This window comes from Notechis scutatus, chromosome 6 (genome assembly GCF_049901735.1).
Source record: "Notechis scutatus isolate UNSWTSFEM ecotype Mainland chromosome 6, rNotScu1.2, whole genome shotgun sequence".
NCBI lineage: Eukaryota > Metazoa > Chordata > Lepidosauria > Squamata > Elapidae > Notechis > Notechis scutatus.
In genome coordinates this window covers 52969407-52991540 of record NC_142014.1, presented here as the reverse complement: position 1 = coordinate 52991540, position 22134 = coordinate 52969407, and the positions used below count along the sequence as shown (strand labels likewise).

General features: G+C 36.9%; 1 protein-coding gene and 1 long non-coding RNA gene across 3 annotated transcripts in view; one reads left to right on the top strand and one right to left on the bottom strand.

The window, feature by feature from the left end:
- Nucleotides 1-608: 608 nt before the first annotated feature.
- Nucleotides 609-15954, bottom strand: CBX6 (chromobox 6). Of its 2 annotated transcripts, none has more exons than XM_026694862.2 (5): nt 15495-15954; nt 15309-15352; nt 15012-15077; nt 14786-14852; nt 609-12198 (listed from the first exon to the last, which is right to left on the bottom strand). In XM_026694862.2, exons 1-5 carry the CDS (start codon nt 15561-15563, stop codon nt 11230-11232), a joined length of 1215 nt encoding a protein of 404 aa, XP_026550647.1. In that variant the 5' UTR covers nt 15564-15954; the 3' UTR covers nt 609-11229. The 2 variants fall into 2 exon arrangements, with proteins under 2 accessions (XP_026550647.1, XP_026550648.1); XM_026694863.2 differs by having other exon boundaries at nt 609-12144; nt 15495-15945.
- LOC148130225 (uncharacterized) overlaps nt 15157-22134 on the top strand; it is a 26176-nt gene continuing 19198 nt past the window's right edge. Inside the window, exons 1-2 of the long non-coding RNA XR_015750116.1 lie at nt 15157-15337; nt 17189-17297. This is a non-coding gene — a long non-coding RNA (uncharacterized LOC148130225). The remainder of the gene's footprint in view (nt 15338-17188; nt 17298-22134) is intronic.

Sequence of the window (22134 nt, the reverse complement as noted above, 5' to 3'; positions counted from 1 at the left end):
AAATGAAGTTGACGTGTCATTTGGGGAAGATGGGGTTAAGTATCATAATAAGTAACAATTAGCTTGATATAGTCTGTAATTCAGATCCATTTAATAAAAACAGAACAAAGATTTCCATTTGCAGTCAAATAGGGTATTCATCAGAATAAACTTTTGAAGAGAAACAAGTAAAACTTGAGATGATTTTTCCTTTCTTTATACACAGCTGTATGTTTATGACACATAATAATCAATATAGGAAGGAAATATTTGGTTAAAATATCATACTTACTAGTCAATACTATCTTAGTATTGTTAGATTTAGAATTTTGTAATCCATCCAAATCAATGTGATTAAAAAGATAGTGGATCCTTCTGAAAGTGTTCTGAAAACAATAAAACAATTTGTTGGTTCAAAAGATAAGAGGAAGAGGAGGGAAAAAGAATTGCTATTAATTTTAAGTGGCTGTAGGCAAAATAATTATATGTATATTGAAGTACAATACCTATAGGGTATTGTCTGTAGCACAGACCGATTTTGCTAAAAGATAATCAGTGAAATCAAGAGATCAGATCTGTCTTTAGTGTAGCAATACAAGATGGTTGAACATAAAATTGAGACAGATAGCTTGGAATGTAACAATTTATTGGGGTAATCTCTTCTTAATTCCCCAGTTCTGGCATTGATACAATATTCAAGAGCAACAGAAAGAACAAATGTACAAGGATACAAGAATAATTAGCATAACTTCCCCGCACTGCAAACTCGAAGCAACCCCCTTCTCTAATAAAAATGTCAATGGGTGATTAAATCACCCACTGTGTAATGCTTCCCAGCCATCCACTCTAGACAGTTTAGCCAGTTGAGCACTGGATTTTAAAAAGCAACCAAGCAAATGCAAACACTATATTTAAAAAGTAATTAAGACAACATAGTATTAGATAACATTTAATTCGTGTACAACTGTTTCATTAAATGCATTTTTATCATAATACAAAATAGTCACCAGATATATAGCTCTTGTTTTTAAAGCCTATTTGTATGCCAAGAGATAAGAACTTAATAAATTTAAACTTTAGCTTACTCTTCACCATAAGGTCTCAACTTTGTAAAAACTAAATGCCCAAGCTTATGTAGATTCACTCAAATATCTGAGTATTTGTAAGGCTCACATTAATACTCTAAACAAGTTACAAAACTCTTATGTGTTATTAAGGACCACAAATCCATTAATTCTCTTGGAGATTTCACTGTACCTGAGCATCTGTTTTGGCAAGATTGAGACCTGGTCTTGAGAAACCTAACAATGTATGCAATAAAGGAATAAGCACCAATTCTATGCCTCCCTGTAATTGTTCATGTGAAAGTATGAGATTTTCCTTGAATAAAAATAGTACGACATATTGTGAAATTTGAATATAGCATTCAGGATTTTAGAAGGAATAAAACATCAGGAACTTCACTAGAGCTACTGTTAGCTCTATTAATATCTATGTGGCAGCACTAAGATTATGAAGCAAATCTGATGTACTTAGTTTGTCCCCCTTGAAAATACTTACATATTTTCACATCATTTTATTCCTGCTTTTTTTGCATTTCAGGTCCTGTAAACTCTTGGATTTAAAATTATTAAAGCTTGCACTATTCAGATTCATTTTCAAAAAAGTATTTTGGAGAACATGTGAGTGAAAACATAATCTCTCTCTCTACAGATCTTTAAAGAACCAGTACATCACTGAGATGATATGGCTGCTTTAAAGAAATACAGGGAAGTGCTACATTCCTGCTCTTATATGCTCCAAAAGGCCTTTTTGGAATTGAACTGGAGTGATGCAGCTATAACAACTTCTTAGTTATCTACCTTATTGCTGATAAGGTCCTATAAACACCACAGGACTGTCTCCCATTACTAACTGCAGCCTGCAAGAACAGATACAGATAATTGTAATATTGGCTTGGTAGAACAGTGATAATGCAGCAGAACCAGGGAGTGCTTTCCTGACAATGAAATATGAAACATGGAAAATTTCCTATTTGTTGAAGTGCCTTAAACTATAACAAAACAAGTAAATACATATAACTATTTCCAAATGCTGCAAAATTAAAGAATCTTATCAGGCTCTCTTATTGTCTTCTGAATAATAAATACTCGCTGCTACAAGTCATTCCTATAAGTAGGAACAGTTAATTATCTGACAGACACAATCAATCACTAGGGAATGGGGAAGCATTCTTAGATAAAGGGGAATCCTTTAACATGGCACAAAATGTTTGCCAATATGATAATGCAGAGTTTAAATTATGTGCTTACAATATTTTTAAGTGCTATATAAACCAGGGACCAGGTTTTTCATGATTCTAAATGATCTGAATGAATTCAATCATAGGAAACATTTACAATAATCTCCCAAGCAGCTTCACCTCTAAACAATAATTTACTGTTCACTGCAAAAATTAAATTCATTTTAAAAAACTGTATACTCCTTTGTTTCCTCCTACTTCTCTGCCTTGCCTATTCATATAATACTAGATGTGGTCTCTTTCTCCTAAAGTACTTTTTCTGGTAAGTACTGTAAGTAAAACTGCACTGCAGCTGTCTTCCATCTTCACAAGCAAAGAATGTGATGCCTATTCAGATGTTCTCGGCAGCCCTAATGAGGCAAGTGCCAGATAAGGGCCACTGATTAAAAAATTACCAGATTCAGGAACCAGATATCTCTGGGGCATGTGTCTTCCTTGTCAACATTTTAACTGTGATATTTAGAAAAAATTACGTACAGGGAAAATTTATCTACCCTAATGAAGAATAAAGAGTGCAACCAGGTAAATCCCAAAGGATTTATCTGAGCACTAGAATTTTTGTACTTAAATGAACAATTGCTATCACTAACTGTAGGAAAAAATGGCTTTTCAGATGTTGTTGGACTACAACTCTCTACAGGACTGATAATGAAGATGCTATAAGTTACATCTGTCAATCTCGAGAGAAATTTAGCTTTCCTAATACCATAACTATTACATGTTCATGTTATACACTAACTGAGATAGCATTGGTTTTATTCAGCAATTATTTTTCCTTAACAACTAGGCCTTATGCATTTCAATGATCTTATGTGCATGCATGTGTACATATGCATTCATAGAACACTTATACGTATGTATGAATGAAATTTCACAAAAAACCAATCTAGATCTTGCAGGATTTTAAGTTATACAAATTAAGAACAATTGCATATAATTATAACGAACAGGGGTTTGAAACACCGAGTTTCAAGTTCACAAGAGTTGTTTCAACTTTAACATGATTTTTTCAAGAATTATTTTGAGCTCGAAACCATTCAAATTGAAACCATTCAGATAAATCTTGAGTATCAAAGAGCTCACGCTGATTTCAAAATACCTCTGGAATGGTCAGAATTGTTTCATACTTAAAATATTTTAAATTTGAAACCTTGTGCACCCTCCCTAAAATAATACACGATACTGAAAATATGTTATCATTACTCAGAATTCTGCTAAGAACTAATTTTGACATTTTTTTCCATCAAGCTTTGCTTACAGTTAGCAATCATTTAAAAAGGAATATAAACAATCCAATATTTTTAGATGTTGAATAACAATTGTACAATTTACCAATTGTAAAATACCAAACTTGGGGAAGGTTCTGATTCTATATCAGTATTAAGTCTGGATACATAGATGCAGGATAGCTTCATCTACCTTTGAGTTTTAGAAGTTCCCTCAAAGTATATAGTACAAAAAATATTCAGAACTTGGTTATAAGCAAAGCAACATACAAATTATATTGGGAAGCATGTAGCTTAACAGCAACATATTTTGCATGGAATGGAAGCTTGAGCTCAATTTCAAGCATCACCTATTGAAATCTCTCTGTCTCACAGAGATCATGCCCATAAGTATAATCAGTACTCAACCAGACTGAATAAACAGCTAACACCAGTGTAAGGCAGTTTCATGTTTTTCACATCATTTACTCATTCAGAAGTAACACTGATAAATAATCTTTAAGCCAATAAAAAAACAGATCATGCATAGGTCAGATTAGAGATTGTATTACGTTGAAAAAAAAAGCCATGTGGGGAAGGAGAATTTTCCAATCCCAAACTTCATCACTCAGGATTCTCAATGTGTAAGTTAAGTGAAAGCTAATATTTAATTAGGGAAATATTAAAGGGAAATATAAATATTCAGAAGTGTTTATAAGCACTGAGAACAGCAAGTTTCTCCTCTTCCTCTAAAAACCAATTTCAGCTAGAGAAAAAGGAGATCTCAAAAATAAAATTAAACAGCTTATAAATCACAGCATTCTTTCAGACCACAACTAGCTATTCCTAGTTCTCAAAATTATGGTCACACTACTGGCCCAAGCTGTCTTTGTTATCACAAAGCATGGTGAAGGGTTAAGTGGAGGATTATTTATTTATATATACATAGTACATATACTTATACTTATACTGAAAATATCCCAACTTTGTACTATCAGGAGACAGTCAAAAAAGCAGCAAAGCAAGCAACACTGGAACGTGAATGCACCAGGGAAAACAGTGCAAAGCCTTGGGGCAAGAAGCAAGGAGTGCGAATAGAGACACACCTGACCAACTAGAAATACATTCCAAATCTATTACATTACTCTACCCATGACCCAACAGGAATTCTAGAACTGTTGCATCCCAACAGTTTCCAATTTACTGCATAAACTTAATTCCCCAACAGGGGCAATTTGTGAATTCTCTTCACTATCTTGTTTTCTCCTCCATATCAATTATCCAAATCTAGGCTCTATAGAAGGTGGACAGCAGGAAATGCAGCAAAGAAATCACATTTCTTCTAAACAGAAAAAGAGAAATCTGATACTTAAGTCATCCCTTTTAAATAGAAATTAAAATAGAGGGATTATTTATTTCAGACAATTTATATAGTCACCCACCTCACAAGCAGCAGTTCTGGGCAGCTAAGATTATTTTAAAAATCAATTAAAAACAACCAATTACAATAGTATACACAGAGAAATAATCTTCAAATGGGCAGGATTGAGTTATTGAGCAACAAAAGAAATTATCCCCTTGAGAAGGATCCACAGAATCTGAAGAGTGGCTTATTGTTGCCATACTTTAATCTTTCACAGCCCGTTTCATGTATCAAGCCAACCAACAACTCAAGGCTATGCTGTGGTTGGATTTATCTCCGGAATGTATCTGGGAACACTCAGGAGTATGAATATAACATCTGTCTGCAACATCATAAAGTGGCTGTGTCTTTTCCCAAGATCACGAGAGCTGCCACATGATACTGAGAAAGCTACTTTAAGGAGACACAGAAAGTTCTACGTGCTGCATAGCTGTAGAAGCATTCCCTTCTCTAGTCTTAAGCTCTCCAAATAGGTTGAATTACAAGCCTTCTCAACGTTAAGAGTGTGGTCTTATCTATCCAGAGGGTATAAGAAAGTCTGATTAGTATGGAGTGAAATAGTAACCTCAGTGAGCAAAAATATCATAGTTCAACCTGTAAAAATAGCTGAAAAGCTTTTCTAAGAGTGAATAGATGAAAAATAGTTATCTGTAAAATATAGGTTCATTAGGGAGCAGTAGTTTGTTTCCTTGGGAATACATCTAATATTTCTTTTTAAGTAGATTTCAGTTTTCCATTAACTCTTGTTGCAGGTAATGAGACATTCAAAATTAAGAGCCAAAACAAAAATGCAAATTTCCATGCAAGCAAAACGATCAAAATTATAATACTATAGCACTACACTAGAACAGCTATTCTTCCCCATTCTTGTCCAATGCCTGCCTTATAATTTCTACATCAATGATCTGATCTGTATTTGCCCATATGACTAACATGGTATTCACACATTTAGATTACACGGACTGTAATAAGAAATCTAATATAGGCATTACTGTTACACTGCCATTAGGTTGTGTGAATTCTTTCCTAGCACTTGTTCACACTCAGCTTCTACAATCAGCACTTCACAGGTGATTTTTATGGATAACATAAATATACAATTACCATCTTGGGCAATTGTGAATTTACATCATATTACCCTTTCATTATATATCTTCCTTCAATATTTTAACAGTATATTTCATTTGCAAGGCTACACTTACTTTTTTCATCTCATTTTCCTTATGTTTCACAATGAATATAATCACCATGGCCCAAGCCATCAGAATTAGTTTAGTGCAGTTTTTCCCATGTTGTGGTTCTTCAGACTGTAACTACTGACTGACAGGGAATTTTGGGAGTTGCAATTCCAACGCATTTGGACTGTGCCAATGTTGGGAAAATTGCTTTAGTTTTTGCTTTCTTCAAGAAGGCCCTGATCATATCTCTTAATGTAGGAGAGCTACATATTGCCCACTTGTAAAAATCTTGGTTATACAAGTATGAAAGATGTATTTGGTTAGAAAAAGTATTTCTGGTATACCAACTTCAGTATGAATGAACTGGCTTTATCACTGAACATTTTGCCAGATTATAAGGGTATGTTTCCTTCACAGCTACCAAACACACATACATCTTGCTTGTCAGAGATCCCAGATCTTACTGAAAACCACAAAGCAGCAACATGTCCCATTCAATTCAGCAGATCATCATGAAGTACAACTGATAACTTGCATGAACAAGTTAATAATAAAATGCCACATAGTCCCGCCTGACAAACAGAACAAGGCTAAATTCTGGCTTCATAACTATGGAAGGAGGCATTCTCCCTACTCCTTCAAGTTAAGGGTGGCAGAAGGAAGAATTTTCTCTAAGATAAGGATTTGCTTCCTCAGTTTAGAAGCTGCATCTCTTCTTACATTCTTTGCTCTTCCTTCCCAATTTAAATTATCTGAATGCCTTCCTCTACCACTCACAATTGTAAAAATACTCTTTTCTTAAAGGACCAGCTAATATCACTACATTTGTGCAATTACTGCATTTAATATTTTTAAATCTCTATCCTCCTCTGTCTGTAAAAATCTTAAAAAGAACTTTTCCTTTTTTCTATTTTTTTCCTTTTATTTGCAAAACTAGTCTTCTTTCTCAACCCCCACCCCATCAAACTCTCCTAATAACAAAAGTGGCCACAAGCATGGCAAAGATACAAAGAAAACCGATACATACAACTCACATGGCATCTTTGCACAGACTGTACGCATAGAAGGGCTTTTATGCTTTATGATATAAGGAGAAATTAAGATTCAAGGTAATAAACAAAGCTCAAATCATTAAAACACAACAATAGCTCTATATTACCCTCTAGTGGTTTGACTCCATCATGAAACAAGGTTTCATTTTAACAGAAAAGATCAACACAATTTGCTTTCATAGAGCATGTGCCAAGGAAGGGAAAAATGATCTAAGGCAAGAACAATCTTGCATTCCAGTATTACACATAACTGGTCTACCCCTGCCCTTAAAGGAGATGATTCTTTCTGATGTGAAGAAATTTTCTAGCTCCTGGGAGACAGGCAAGAGCAACTTGGCTGGTATGTTACAGAACCCCTCAAATTAATGAGAAGCTGCTAGGAGGCTATTTATCCTCCTTTTATTTTGTCCAAACAGCAGGCATTTCTTTGCATCAAATTGGCTCAAATCCCTTATATCTCTGTGAATTAATTACTCTAACTCACAACCTTAGCCCGTTCTTAAAATAGCCTGCTGGTTGTAATCAGATAGAAGAGATAATAGCAATACAACCAACAATTAGCACCATATTCTGTTTTACCAGACTGGCTCAATAGCAACCTGCCAGATATTTCTTACTCAAACACCACTTGTTTAAATATTTTTGGCTAAATCTCCAGTGATCAGCACAAGCAATGCAAAACTAGACAAATCTACTAACTGCAAATGCTACTACTCCAAATGGATTTAAGGAATCCTACAGTGAAGGAGCGCGCAATTTTCATTAACTCAAGAGTTACATCAGATGTAACATGTGACATACAGAAATGGGAAAGGCTAGGCTCCATTTGAGAGGTGGGGCTCAGGAGTACAGTAGGTGCTACATTAGTTTGTTGAGTTTTAAAACAATCATTGCATTCCTTAAAACACCATGAAGGAAAAAAGGCCCAAATTTTTAGCCCAAGAAATGCTGGAGGGCCACAGGCAGCTTTTGGACCATAATTTTTCTACCCCAATTTACTGCTTTTCATTTTTAAACACTTGCTACAGTGGCAATTATAGCAGTCTAGGAATTGCTATTCAAGCAACCTGTGATAAGTCCTAGAAATTTCAGCCTTTGACTTTTCCTCAAGCACCTTTCATGTGGAAAAAAAAATTCCTTATTTATTTTCCATGTATCATAGTAAAGAACAAAAGTGTGTGGAGTAAATTTTATGCCTTAAGAGGCAGTAAACATGTACATGTTAGTTTTAAGCAGATATACCTCCTCAGCAAGTATTTAGTGCATAAATTGTATACCCAATATCTTCATGTTAAAATGGTCATAAAAGAGGAAGGAGAAATTATTTAATTTCCTCCTTTCATTTTCTCCAGGCACACACTCCACTATTTCTAGTAGTTGATCTTTCGGGATGGAATAAAATCAAACAAAACCTGTTTGATGCATTTGGAGGAGCTTTTTGTTGAAATCAGCCAGTTTGTTAATGACTATTTTTTCATAATACCTCTAAGAAAGGTAAAAACCATATTCTATGGACACTCCCAGAAATTAAAGTGACAAGAGACTCCAGGGAACAAGGGGAAATCGGCCGAGATTGTGTGCTAAAGTATCTGAAGAGTTTCCTATTGAAATTCCTGTTTACAATGGCTATCTAATTTGTTTCTAACAAAATGCCACAAAAATAAACAATTGTAGAACATGATTGACTATTCAACCACCCTTATATTTCCTTTTGAAGTTTCATAAAATATTTCTATTTTTTCCTCTTAAAATCTTTTTAATACAAGTCTCCCTGTTCTCTCCCTATTATATATCTCTATCCTCATCCCAGCCCACCCACCTTTGAAGCCATCAAAATAAACTCTCATGATAATGCCTCCCATTCTTCTGAGGCAATACAATGATACAACTTGTCTTACTGACTTCGCAAAAAATTACAAACAGTGAATTCCAAAGCATACATTTGTGGAACATCAGAAAGCCTTGGAGTTATATATCAGTGGGAGGAGCATGGAGGTAATAACCCTGCACACTTTGTAGAGTTCATTGATTAAAAAAAGATACTAAAGAGAATGGATGACTGGATAACAGTAAAACTTGAATATCTCTTCAATATTCACTGCACTCAAACTGTCACAAACAATACAATGCTTAACATCATAAACTTTGCTTTTGGTAGGCATTTATGTATAGACACTGATATTTAGGACTCTTAACACACATCAGCTCAATCTTTTTTCTAACAAAGTTCTGATTTCTTCTTAAGTATGGATATAAACAAATGGAATTCTGCAAAGTCCTTGAAGAGAAGAATGTTAAAAAGAAAACACAGGGGAAGGAAAAGTCCATCCTAATGGAGAGAATGAAATCAAATCACTATTTTTTAAAACCTTATCAATCAAGCAGTAAATGCTACAGTATTTGCAGCACCAGGTTTCACGTATATCGCTAATAAACTTTGAAAGAACAAAACCAAATGAAACAAAAAAACAACAACCCCTAAGCAGAATCTTAAAAGACAATTGTTCAGACTGGAACATAGAGAAGAGACATGCCATTAAGAACAAGAGTTAGTTATTTCAGTGACAGCATAGCATGCAGTTGAGCCCTTAAGAATCACCTCATACACATCCTTCCCATCATAATATAACAATGTATAAATAGTTTGCTGGACAACACTACATACATACATACCCACATGTGCCACTACTAACAAATTGGAGGCATAGTATAGGGGAGGAGAAGTTTGCATCAAAGCTGGAACATGTGACAAAAGAACTATGAAGTGGAAATTTGAAGAAAGTTACTTCAGTGAATGTTAGTCATCAATATATGGAGTCATTGTTCCGAACATTTGTAGGTGGTGGAGGTGGAGGCAATATAGCAAAAGCAACTACATTATTTGCTTACAAGGCAGAGTATTCAGGTTTCAATAAGAATGAATTAAATGAAAGGAAGGCATGGCGGGCAGGTGGATGGGAGGAAGAGGCAAGCACACACTAAACATACACACTGTCTCCCAACAAACATACCAAGATCCAAGAGACATATAATAAATGTTTACAATATGTTCTTAGCACCTTTGGTTGGCAACTGTACAGGCAACTTGAAAACTTGGGAACTGCAGAAACGAATGTTCTTCCATCTTTTACCGAGAGAAAAATAGAAAGAAGCAAGCACCTTTTTCCTACTTCGCTGACATATAACTAAATATACCAATGTAAATAAGTATAGTGGGTTGTATCTCAATGCACTTTTCTAAAGGAGTATTAGGCCCCACTTTTTTTGAAATAAGGTTTCAGAAAAAATAAAACTCATGCATCTAATATGTAAAGAAGAACAAATGATGCAAGATAAGATTAAAAGCTTCATAAGACTGAAGCAGCTTTAGCTTAACAGTAAAAAAAATACAAAATGTATTACAATCAGGAACTATTACAGATACAGTTCAAGGCTAATGAAAAAGGGAAAATGGGCCTAAGCCATCTACAAGTGCAACAGAACGACCTTATTTGCACTTCTAATACATGCACAGTGGAACAACATTCAGAAATGCACTGTAAGATTAGTCATATCCAATCCCTATGAAGTTCTGTAGCGGTTTCTAAGTTCTGTAGCAGTTTCCCATAACTATGGTGACATTTTCCTTGTCAATCCTAATTATCTTTGTCAAATCACAAATATACAGGAAAAGTGACAGGAATAAAGTGGCAATTCATGGAAAATAACTCATTTTGAGTTTGGCCAAAGGGTCACTTTTTTTTGTTTTTTGTTTTGAACACGAGGGGAAAATTGATCATTCACTTAATGTACCCACCATTCTCCCAAGCTCTTATTTACCAGGTTCCTGTCAAAAAGATGCACTTTTTGAAGACCTCCAAATATGCACAAAAGGAAAAATTTATTTCCCAGCATGAGTCCTAACAGCTGTGGCATTGGAGAATTTCAAACACATCTATTTCCATTCCTCTATCACCTTAACTCCCAAGCAAAATAAGAACAGATGAGAAAGGAGAGAAGAAAGCAAGCATTCATATCATGCATGGTCTTGCAGTATAGCCTCCTTGTCTCCTCCCCTCCCCCAACATTTGTGAAAGAGGAATACATCTCTTTATTTGCTGCCTCCTCCTCCTCCACCACCTCCGGCTGCTGCCACTTTTTCAAAATCTTCAGCATTGCAGAATTCCTTGATTGTGACCGTTAATAGATTGCTGGTGACATCAGTAACTACCACATTAGAGCATGGAGACATTTCAGGTCGCCAATCACTAGCCTCCTGTTCTGGGTCAGAAGACAGTGGAGATGATGGGATCTGACCTACTCCATTCCCTCTGGAAGGTGACTGCTTACTGGTCACTGCTGACTCAGGTGGAATTGACAGATCGAGGACCTCAGATTCACGCCAGTCAGGAATGGCAGGATTTAGAATCTCAGGAAGCAGCTTTGGTGGGGAATCATCTGGATCAGATGAGGAGTGTGGAGCTGGTGAGGGGCAGTCAGAGGAGCTGGAACTGCGGGCATCATAGGCAGAAGAGCCCATGAGTCCACAAGAAGCACCTTGAGAACCTCCTGCCTCTGTCTTCCCCTCTAATGATGGGGTTGGAACAGATGGCTTGTTATACAGAGGGAAGCTTCCGAATTTCATGTGGCGGATCTGATTACGAAGCATGCTCTCACTAAACTTCTTGCTCTTACCAATTACCCGATTTCGGGAAGGGATCTTAGAACGTGCCAAGTTTCCTCCCCCACTTCCTCCTTTGCCACTTTTATCAATGACTTTCAGATTGAGAATAATACGACTACGCTTGGGCTCACGAGGTTTCACTTTGCGGTTGATGATGCGTACGGTCTCTGAGAAAGGAGAGACAGGAGGGCGTAGGCCAGTGCTCCCACCCACTCCACTGTTCTGTGGATCCGGGCGGGGCAATGGGCGCCGAGACATGCGGTGGCATCTTCGGATGTCCTTCTTGAGCCGGTGCACTGCAGCACTGGAGTGCAGTTTCGGTGAGGATGTGCTAGAACTGGGCTTCACAGAAAAATGTACATCCCCAATGTGTAGGGCCTCTGCTTGGGCCCGAGCCTGCAGTAGATGGGATAAAATGAAAAACATGGAGTTAGATTGAAATAAAATATATTCTATGTGCTGAAGTCCAGGATCCTTACAGTTGGGAATACAATTCTAAACACAAAGCCAAAAAAGATGAAGTGAAGAATGAGTTCTGGATTTCAAATACAGCTTTCCTTGTAGTTCAAAGCAGTTTTGCCTAAGCTTAGTCTAACCTAAACATGATATGGTTACACTCTATGAAATGTATTTCCATTTTTTTTTTAGCATATTAGGATGTTAAGGAACACAAAGAGTCAAGGGTTTATGTTTACTAATTAAGAGTGATACTAGATAGTTAACTTTGATGCATACATTTGAGCACAGTAATACAGTACAAATTAGTTTGCCCAAATTCGAAAAAACACAAAGGTGAGGCTTATAAAATTAAGAGTTCTTAGGACAAGCGGTTTCTGTGAATATACTGTTAGCAAAAGTATCCTGACATCACTGGAGTTTTCATGCAGACCATTTTTCAGACCATCCAATCAAATCAGTGCTTGTACTTATTCACTAGAGAAGTGAGACAGGGGTAAATAAATAAATACTACTATTTATTTATTTATTTGCCATCTATCTTGCTGTGGGATTACTCTAGGCAGCCATACTAGTATTTATTTATTTGATTTATATTGCCGCCTATTCACCCATGGCGACTTGAGGCAGCTTACACAATGTAAAATCATATTTAAAACAAAAAATAAAAATAAAAACAATAAGAACTAACAAAAAGAATCAAATACATTAGTAAAGTACAATAGAACAAAATTTGGGAAAACAAAAAACAAAACAAAACAAAACAAAACCCAAAAACCAACTCCCACCCCTCACCCTGACGACAGCGGATCACACTAGCCATTTGATGGGTTCCATCCCTCTCTGGGTTCCCCAGGCCCGCTGGCAAAACCAGGTCGTAAGTGCCTTTCGGAATTTGTTGGAAACAATATCAAATTTGGATAAAAACAAGAAACAGTATTTCAAGTAAAAATATTTAACCATTAAATATAATTTATGTCATACAAAATTATTAGGAATATAGGCAATTTGCCTGTAAGATCTGGAAACTGTTTTGATTTTAATCAAGAAAAATATATTTAGACTCTTTGATTCATGGGTAACTAGCAACAGCCTATAGACAGATTAAATATGATTCTTCTAGATAGTGTCAATCATTATGATGCCTAGTCACTTGAAAATGAATCAACTGCAAAAACAAGCAATGTAATGAAATGTACTTTTCCAGGATTTGCAAAAATATTATTTCTGGTCCTAAAACATTGTAATGTACTTAGTAGCAATCATTAATCTTTTAGACACATCTTCTCTACTTAATACTATGCTACAGATTAGCATATAGAATTAAGACTGTAATGGTATCATTAATGTTCAGGTTAAATCAATTACAGGTAGTCTTCACTTAGCCACTGTTCAAAGTTATGATGGATCCCACAAAAACTAGAAAATCACCCCCCCCAAAAAAAAATCTGGCTGTGGAGTTCTAACCCTAACCCCTCCCCCTACTCCATGGTCATATAACTCCCATTTCAGGCACTTGGCAACAGGTTCACCTTTATGGCCAGTTGCAGTGTACCCTGGTCATATGACTGCAATTTATGGGTTTTGTCAGTTTCTGTCTTTTTCAGCCAGTTTCCAGCATAAAAATGCCCATAGGAATGAAAGGATTTGCTTAACAATTGTGGCATTTGCTTAAAGATGCTGTGTTCCCTTAACCACCGCTACAAAAAAATGTGTAAAATCAGGTTAGTCACATGGGTGCCTCAATTTTACAACTCTCATTATTTACTATGGAAATTCTGGGGTCAATTAGAATTGTAAATTAGAGAGGGCAAGTCTGTCAAGATCCTTTTGCAAAGCTTGTCTTCTGGGGTGTTTTCTATTCCTGCCAGCTTAGTGTCTATTCCTTCATCGAAATAATTTATGAAGATATTGAAGAATACTGGGTTGGAAACTTTTGGTACTGCACTGCTTACTTCCCTCCATACAGTGGGATAACTTGTGAATGTTCAAACATGTAGTAAAGACTTTAATTTATGCTGATCTATGACAATAAAAAACCGTTGGTTATTTATTTAAGTGATTTATAAAGCTGCCCAGCTCACAGTTGCTTAAACTAGCAGACAACGTCCTTGTAATTTTCTTGATAACATAATAATTATTTACCACTTCTACTGGCATTTTTAAAAAACTGGGGTTTTCTACTTATCTCACTTGAATGATAATAAATGATAATTCGGAGTAACTTCTTCGCTTTTTTGAAATCAAACAGCTATCACATTCAAAATAAGGCCATTTTTAAAAAAAGTCTGACAAATTAAAAATGATGGCTTATAGCCATTGGTCAGTGCCAGTTCATCACACGCATCACATTTAACAAATGACAGTTTGTCAGATTTATCAGTTAGAGACTGTATTCAACCATAATAAAGAAGACCAAATAACATTTGATTTTTTAATCTATTCCTTTCCAATTCCAGTTTTTTAATATTTAGACAACAGAACCCCAAAACTTTAATCAACCATCAAGTTATTAAACAGAAGTTACCTTTAGCAGAAAAGTTTTAGGCTTAGGTCCTCTCTTCTTAGGTCCATAAAGCTCACGCTCACGTTCCCTTGTTGAGGTGGGAAAAAGAAATTAAACTTTTTTAAACGCCCAAACATGAACAATTAAAAAGAGAACGTTCTTCTAAAATAAACAATGTTAACTTCCTGACTACAGGAAATAAATTCTCCTGCAATTCCTCCTCTGATTTTCAAGACTTTCAACTCACTTTTGCTCAAAGGCTGCAATCAAGCGAGAATCTAGGATATTTTCCTCGGGTTCCCAAGTGCTGTACCTGCACAGATTCAGACGAACAGAGCGGGTGACACGGGGTTCACTCGCATCCGAGGAGTTTGCGGGGTGGGGTGGGGTGGGGTGGGGGGGACGGGAGAGGAGACAGCAAACCGCCCACTGGCCCCGTGGGTCTGATCTCCAAGAGAGGAGGAAGGGCAGAGCGCCAGCCCGGCCAGGCCCCAAGAGGCGGGAACGGGGCTTCGCGCGGAGAGGCTGGAAGGCAGCAACTCACTTGATGGCCCAGCCTTTCCATTTCACCAGGTATTCGATGCGTCCCTGCAAAATACGTGGGCGGAAAGAAGGGAGGGTGGGTGGGTAGGAGAGCGGGAAAAGGGGGGAAAGAGAGGAAAAAGGAGCGGGTTAGAGAGGGTGGCAACGGCAGCGACCCCAAGCCGAGCCCCGCCGGCCCGCAACTCACCTTTCGGATCCGCCGCTTGATGATGGATTCGGCCGCAAAGACCCGCTCGCCCACTGCAGAGAGCTCCATCTTTGCTCAGCCTCAGCAACAGCAGCACCCACAGCCCATAATAATCCCGCCCGCTCCCTCGCCTTCCCTTTCTCCCCTTTCTCGGGGCTGGCTGGCTGGCTGGCTGAGTGACTGAGGCGGGTTGCTGGCGGCGGCGGCGGTGTTCCCGCGACGGCGGCTCAGAGCGATTGAATCGTGCACACGCACGAGGGACGAGAATGCGCCGGCGCACGCGTGCAGGCCATCTTCGCCTCCGCGCGCGCCCGCCGAACGCACGCGACCAGGGACGCGGCGGGAGGAAAGGGTACGTGACGCGAGAAAAAAAAAAACAGCCTTCCCCCTCCGTTTAACGTTCGCTGCCTCTTGAGAGAGTCCGTGCCTCCTTCGCCCCCACCCACCCGGGAAAAAGCCCACAGGGCGCAAGCGCGGGCTCTTAAAGGGGCCGCGCTGTTGACTTCCGAGCACAAAAAAAGGACGTGGACGTGCGAAGAGCGAGAATAGGAAAGTACATAGTGGACTCGCTCGCAGGGGTAGTGCCCGCTCCTCTCCCCTCTCCCCCAGTAGGTTTCCTGCTAGTCTTTCCATTTTCTCGGCGAGCGCCTGTCATTATTCATAGCTGTCATTTCCTGCCCCCTCCTCCTCCTCCTCCTCCGTGCAGTGGTGATTTCTCCTGTAGCAATTAAAAAACAACTTCTGATGTTATTCATATAAAATACAAATAGGTGTCAGAAGGCATTAACTACCAGATAGGTCTCTGCTTTAGAGGCACGTAACTCGTTCAGCCCAGTTAGCTGAGATTCAAACCATGTTTTCGATTCTCGGCTTGTCTTGCCGTTCAGACGCCCTGCCGGGAGATGAAGAGGTTGTAGTCCAAAACATTTATGAAATCGGGGGAAAAAAGTGGCTTCAGCAAAATTTATTCTGAGCCTCAAAGATTGGATTTGTCATGCTGTCTGCCGGTTTTATTTGATCTTGAAATTCACGTTCGTTAAAATTGAACAAGCAAAACAAAGACCTCTTATCCGTAAAAGTAGAGTAGGCTTGCTCATATCGCGTTACTATAATACATTCTCTCCCTTTTAAATAGTAACCCCCTCATCCTACTTCTGGGCATTTATTTGCTGTATCTTTATTTGTTGGGCATTTATTTGCCTTATACTAAGTCTGCATTGTGGGAAACCAGAAGAGAACAAAAACAAAAAACCAATGAAGATTTAAGCTATTCATATTACTTTTCTTTTAGCCATCAATCCATAGTGAATAAACCAGCCAACTATTTGTTGTTAAATAGCAAATTCTGTGCTTGGACACATTAGGGAAAAAATGGAAAATAAAGCAGTGTAAGTAATATCATTATATAAAAGTGCAATGAGCCATTATTTTGAATACAGTGTTTAGTTTTGAGTACGCCATCTGAAAAAGGATCTTGGAAAGCTAAAAAAAGGAGTGCTCAACATTTTAGGATGCTCCCTTATTCCTTATACTTTTTTAAAAATCTTACTGTTTGTACTGTATGTGGGTATGTCATTTAGGATTTCTGAATTGGAATAACATATACCCTATAAATAATGGTACAACCTTTAACAAGAAGGTAAATAAGAGGAAATCATGTATTTCCCTTTTCCTTCTTTCTTTCCCGTTAAAAGCTGGATCTCTACACATTTGAGTGGATGCCTTCAACCTCTACTATTGTTAAGGAAAAGAACCTATGTTTGTATACAAAATTAAATGTCAGAGATTCATCATTGATAAAAGGTACAAATTATTTACATAATATATAATTTGGAACGTGGCACCATCAAATACAGTGATAAATGCCAATTTAGACTATTTTAAGGGGGAACTGAACAAATTTCAAAGATAAGTATATGATTAATGACTTTATTAATTGATGGCTATTTGTAGCTCCCAAAATTGTTGATTGCCTACTCTGTACATCAAATGCTGGAAAGCAAAAGATTATGACTTTCCTTTTCATGTTTGTGAGCTTCCTGACCTAATTGTCTTTTGATATTTTGATCTCCCAGGGCACCTCATAAGTCTTTAATTCACAACTGCCTTTTTAAGGTATGTTGGGAGTAATATGAAATAATAAAAATTCAAGTAATATGAAATAATAAAAATTCTATCATACTTGATTAATGCATGCACTTGATCAGATCCAGCATGTATTTGCAACCATACGCATCAAACTGGACACATCACATGGTGGATAAAGCTCTTTAAAATCCAATAGTGATCCTATCACATAAACTACTATTTGTAATTCAGAAAGTGGCACCTAATGCTTAAAAACAGTACAGGCTTCTTTATGTATAATGAAGTGATTATTGTCATGACTTGCCCACTTTCTTGACACCATGTATAGCAATTAAGTGCTCTGATATGCTTCAAAGATATTGGACGAGATTGCCAAAGCAATCAGCACTCTGGAGAGCGCTTGGCACCTTGCTTTGTTTACAATCTGTAAATACTCTAAAACAGGGGTGTCAAACTCACATAGTCATGTCGGTGTCATGTGATGTTATTGTGACTTTTCCCCCCTTCGCTTAACTGGGCGGAGGCGGGGCCAGAATGTGACACAACTGGCCCGCGGGCGGTGAAAGCACAAAAGGAAATTAAACTTGCAATCACTGTAGTATGAAACTGATGAAAAATTAATGGATAAAGGTTCAGGTCATTTAAGCCTAGAATAATCTGGAGGTCCTCAGATTCCTTACTTGAGGAAGAATCCATGTGTTTTAACAAAAATCACCCTGAAACAAATATGATTGCTTGGACTAAAACAGCAGTCCCAACATTCAGGGAAAAAAACTCAGCCGGTCTCAGCAGGAACCCTAAACCTAACAGAACCAGGTTTTAAGGGTCTTCCAGGTCTTTTGCAACTATGCATAATTCCAGGGGATGCTGTTCTAGAGCAGGGGTCTCCAACCTTGGCCACTTTAAGACTTGTGGACTTCAACTTCTGGCAGTTGGAAGTCTACCAGTCTTAAAGTGGCTAAGGTTGGAGACCCATGTTCTAGAGGACAGGAGCTGCAATATAATTACTCCAAGATTATTATATGTGCAGAGATGGAAAGATCTGACAGTACCTCTGTGGTTGGTGAAATTTATAGATCTTGTTGAACGGATAGACTTCTTTGATTAGAGATTATCTACATTTATTGGTGACTGAAAGCCTCTTATGCACTTTTTACATAAACATGAATACAATGAAGTTATTTATGGTTTTGATGATTAGACAGGAGAGATTATAGAAAGAATATATTGTAATTTTAGAGAGATCATAACATACTTCTACTTAATAACTGCTTTGAAGAATATTGGAAGCCACTTCATTTTTCAATTTTTTATTGCACTTTTTTTCTTTTTCTTTCTTACTTTATATTGGTTTGTAATAGTTTTTATTTACATTTCCTATTTCTTAACTATCCATCTTTATGGGGACTTTTATTTTCTTGTTTAAGTGTTAATAAAAATTATTTTAATTTTTAATAAAAATCATTTCCCATAGTGCTCCCCACTTCAAAAGGTTGATAGCATTTAGGGACTTCCGGTTTGTCGGCTTCGCGAGCGGCAGGGATTTGCGAAGCTTGCGCGATCCCTGCCGCTAGTTGCGTTTTGGGGCTCCACCCAGCCGGGTACGGAGCTAGGCCCCGGCAGGGGCAGCTGAAGTAGGGGGATCCGGAGAAGGGACTGGGGTGCTGCAGACTCCCTCCCTGGCCGGCAGAACTCCCTTTTCCCAGGACGGTGCAGCGGCGGCCGTAATGGCCGCCACAAAGAAGCTGGCAGCCGGGTAAGAATGCGCAGGAGGAAGTGGAGAAAGTGATTGAGAGGAGAAAGTTTTCTTGGCTCCTAGGACTCTAAGACATATTTAATAAAATTCCTGAAAAGTATGATTCTCTGAATAATACCTGCCAGAAGAGGAAAAGCGGCTGCTTGAAGGTGCTGAAAGGATAGCTTTCCCTCTTTTCCCACGGAATAAATAACTGGATATTAAGAAACCTATTTTTTAGGTGGAAATTGGTTTTAAGCTTGAGTGAGGAAGAGAGAGGATTAAGAAGAAAATATTTGTATGCTAAGATTTGTTGGAGCAGATGCCTTAAGGATTTGAAGACTAGAATATATTGTAATAAGATTTTAAACAGATTTGGACTTTCTTTCTCTTTGATTGATATTACCCCAGAAGGAGAAAGTGAGAACTCTGCCTTGGTTTGGACTGATTGATAACTTTGGGACTGTTTTATCTTTTTTATTTTCTTTTTGAATATTCTGGTTGTTGTAAGAAGAAAGAAGGAGAAAAGAAAAGAAAAGATTTATAATGGCTCTTTCTGTTGAGGAACTAAGAAATGGTGTGGAAGAAGCTTTCCTTTCTTAGAAATGGCGCTTACTAATTATCAACAAAAATTACAACAGATGAAGACAGCAGAGGAACAAGAAAGAAAGGAAGGAGCCATCTTTAATGAATCTCAGAATTTGATCCAGAAAAAGGAAGAGAGAAACAAAAGAAGAGAAGAGAAAAGAAGAAAACTAAAGGATTTAAGGACTTAAGATCCAAAAACATTTAAGAAAGGGAAAAATAAAGTGCAAAACCAATATGATGATTGTAAACAAAGGGGAAAAGAAATACGACAGAGAAGGGAAGCCGGTAAGGCAGAGGCTAGAAGAAGGGAGGTAGAAAGGTTTGTTGGGAAAAGAAAGAAAGGGAAAAGGTGGAGAAAAGCTACAATGTTTTGAAATTAAATGGAAAAAGGAATTTTTATGGATAATGGATAAAGTATAATTTTTAAAAAAAAAAAAAGATTTTGCAAGGTACATAAGATGAGATGGTAGTATTGTAATGGTTTAAGAGTTGATAAGAGATTAAAATGTTAAAATGTTTAAAAATGATTGGCTTTAAAACTTAATAATAGGAGAGGTTTAGAATATTGTTTTAATTAAAGAGTTTAATAAAATTATGGTATTGATGTTATTATAAAATTTTTATTATAGTATTTCTTTTTAATATTTGGATTTATTGTCTAATTATGCACTTAATTGTGTTGGATGTATTAGTTAGATAGAATGTACCAAGCAAAATCTGATTGGGTATTAGATATTATTTTAAAGATTAATTTGATTAACTTAGGGGGAGATAGAAAGGCATCATACTCTGATTAATGATTTCAGGAGAAACTGATTTTCTTTTTTTTCATAAGGGATGAGACAAAGGGATGATAAAAATGGACAAAAGATACAAGTATAATGATTTAAACTAAGATGATTAATTAAGGTAGAATTAAGAAGTGTGAAATATGTGGAGAAGTTAATATAGAAGGTTTAGAATGGTAAATAAAATAAGTAATGATATGTAAGATGAGCATGAATATAATTGAAGTCCATGAAGAGAGAGATACCTGGGCCCAAGTTACTTTCCAAAAGATTTTTTTTATGTTTTGTGTGTTGTGTGTATATGTCTTTTGGGGGGAGAATTGGTAAAAACTTGTAGAAATATAGAATGAGAATAATGGTAACTAAGTCAGAAAGAATCAGATGAAATAATAATAATGATATTGAATAAGAGTAAAGAGAAGTAAAGAGAAATTGAATAAGAGGTTTTGGTATATTATATGGAAATGGTTTAAAACAGAATCATAATTTATCTGACTTGTTAAATTTACAATGGAAAAAGGTTTAAACATGTAATGAATAATGATAATTTGTGTGTTTTAAAAATTAATAAAACTTGTTTTAAAAAAAAAAAAAAAGGTTGATAGCATTTAATCATTTTCCTCAAATATAACTTTCCTCCATAGCTTTCCAATTTTGTTTAATTAATTCTACAGAATAAACAACTTTTTCTTTTGTTGTAATAGATCAATAGTGCATTCAAATTATTTTGATTAGATTTAATAGCTGACTTAAATAAGTCAATTGATCAGTGGAACAACTTGCCTCCAGAAGTTGTAAATGCTCCAACACTGGATGTTTTTAAGAAGAGATTGGATAACCATTTATCTGAAGTAGTGTAGGGTATCCTGCCTAAGCAGGGGGTTGGACTGGAAGACCTCCAAGGTCCCTTCCAACTCTGTTATTCTATCCTAAGTCGTGGCTTTGTGGCGCAGTGGTTAGAATGCAGTACTGCAGGTTAACTCAATGTTCAGTCCAGGAGTTTGATTCTCACTGGCTCAAGATTGACTCAGCCTTCCATCCTTCTGAGGTAGGTAAAATGAGGACCCAGATAATTGTGGGCAATATGCTAACTCTGTAAATCACTTAGAGAGGGCTGCAAAGCACCATGAACGGTATAGAAGTCTAAGTGCCAAATGATCAATAACATCCTGAATTCTGATGTAGAAGATCAATGATAGTTTTGTCTACCCATGCCAAAATATATTTTCATTGGTCAGTTTGTTCTAGATCAGCAGGATTAACAATAAACTGCAAGGGAAAAACAGAAGTTATTATTGAAAAAAGAAAATTGGACATGTTGCCCTTTTCAGAAAAATAGCAGAGAAAGATGGCTCAGGTAGTTACAATACAATTAATTGGAGATTAATCCATATTTACAGTCCTGGCTTTTGTGACTGGGAATAAAGTAACATGTTTTCCT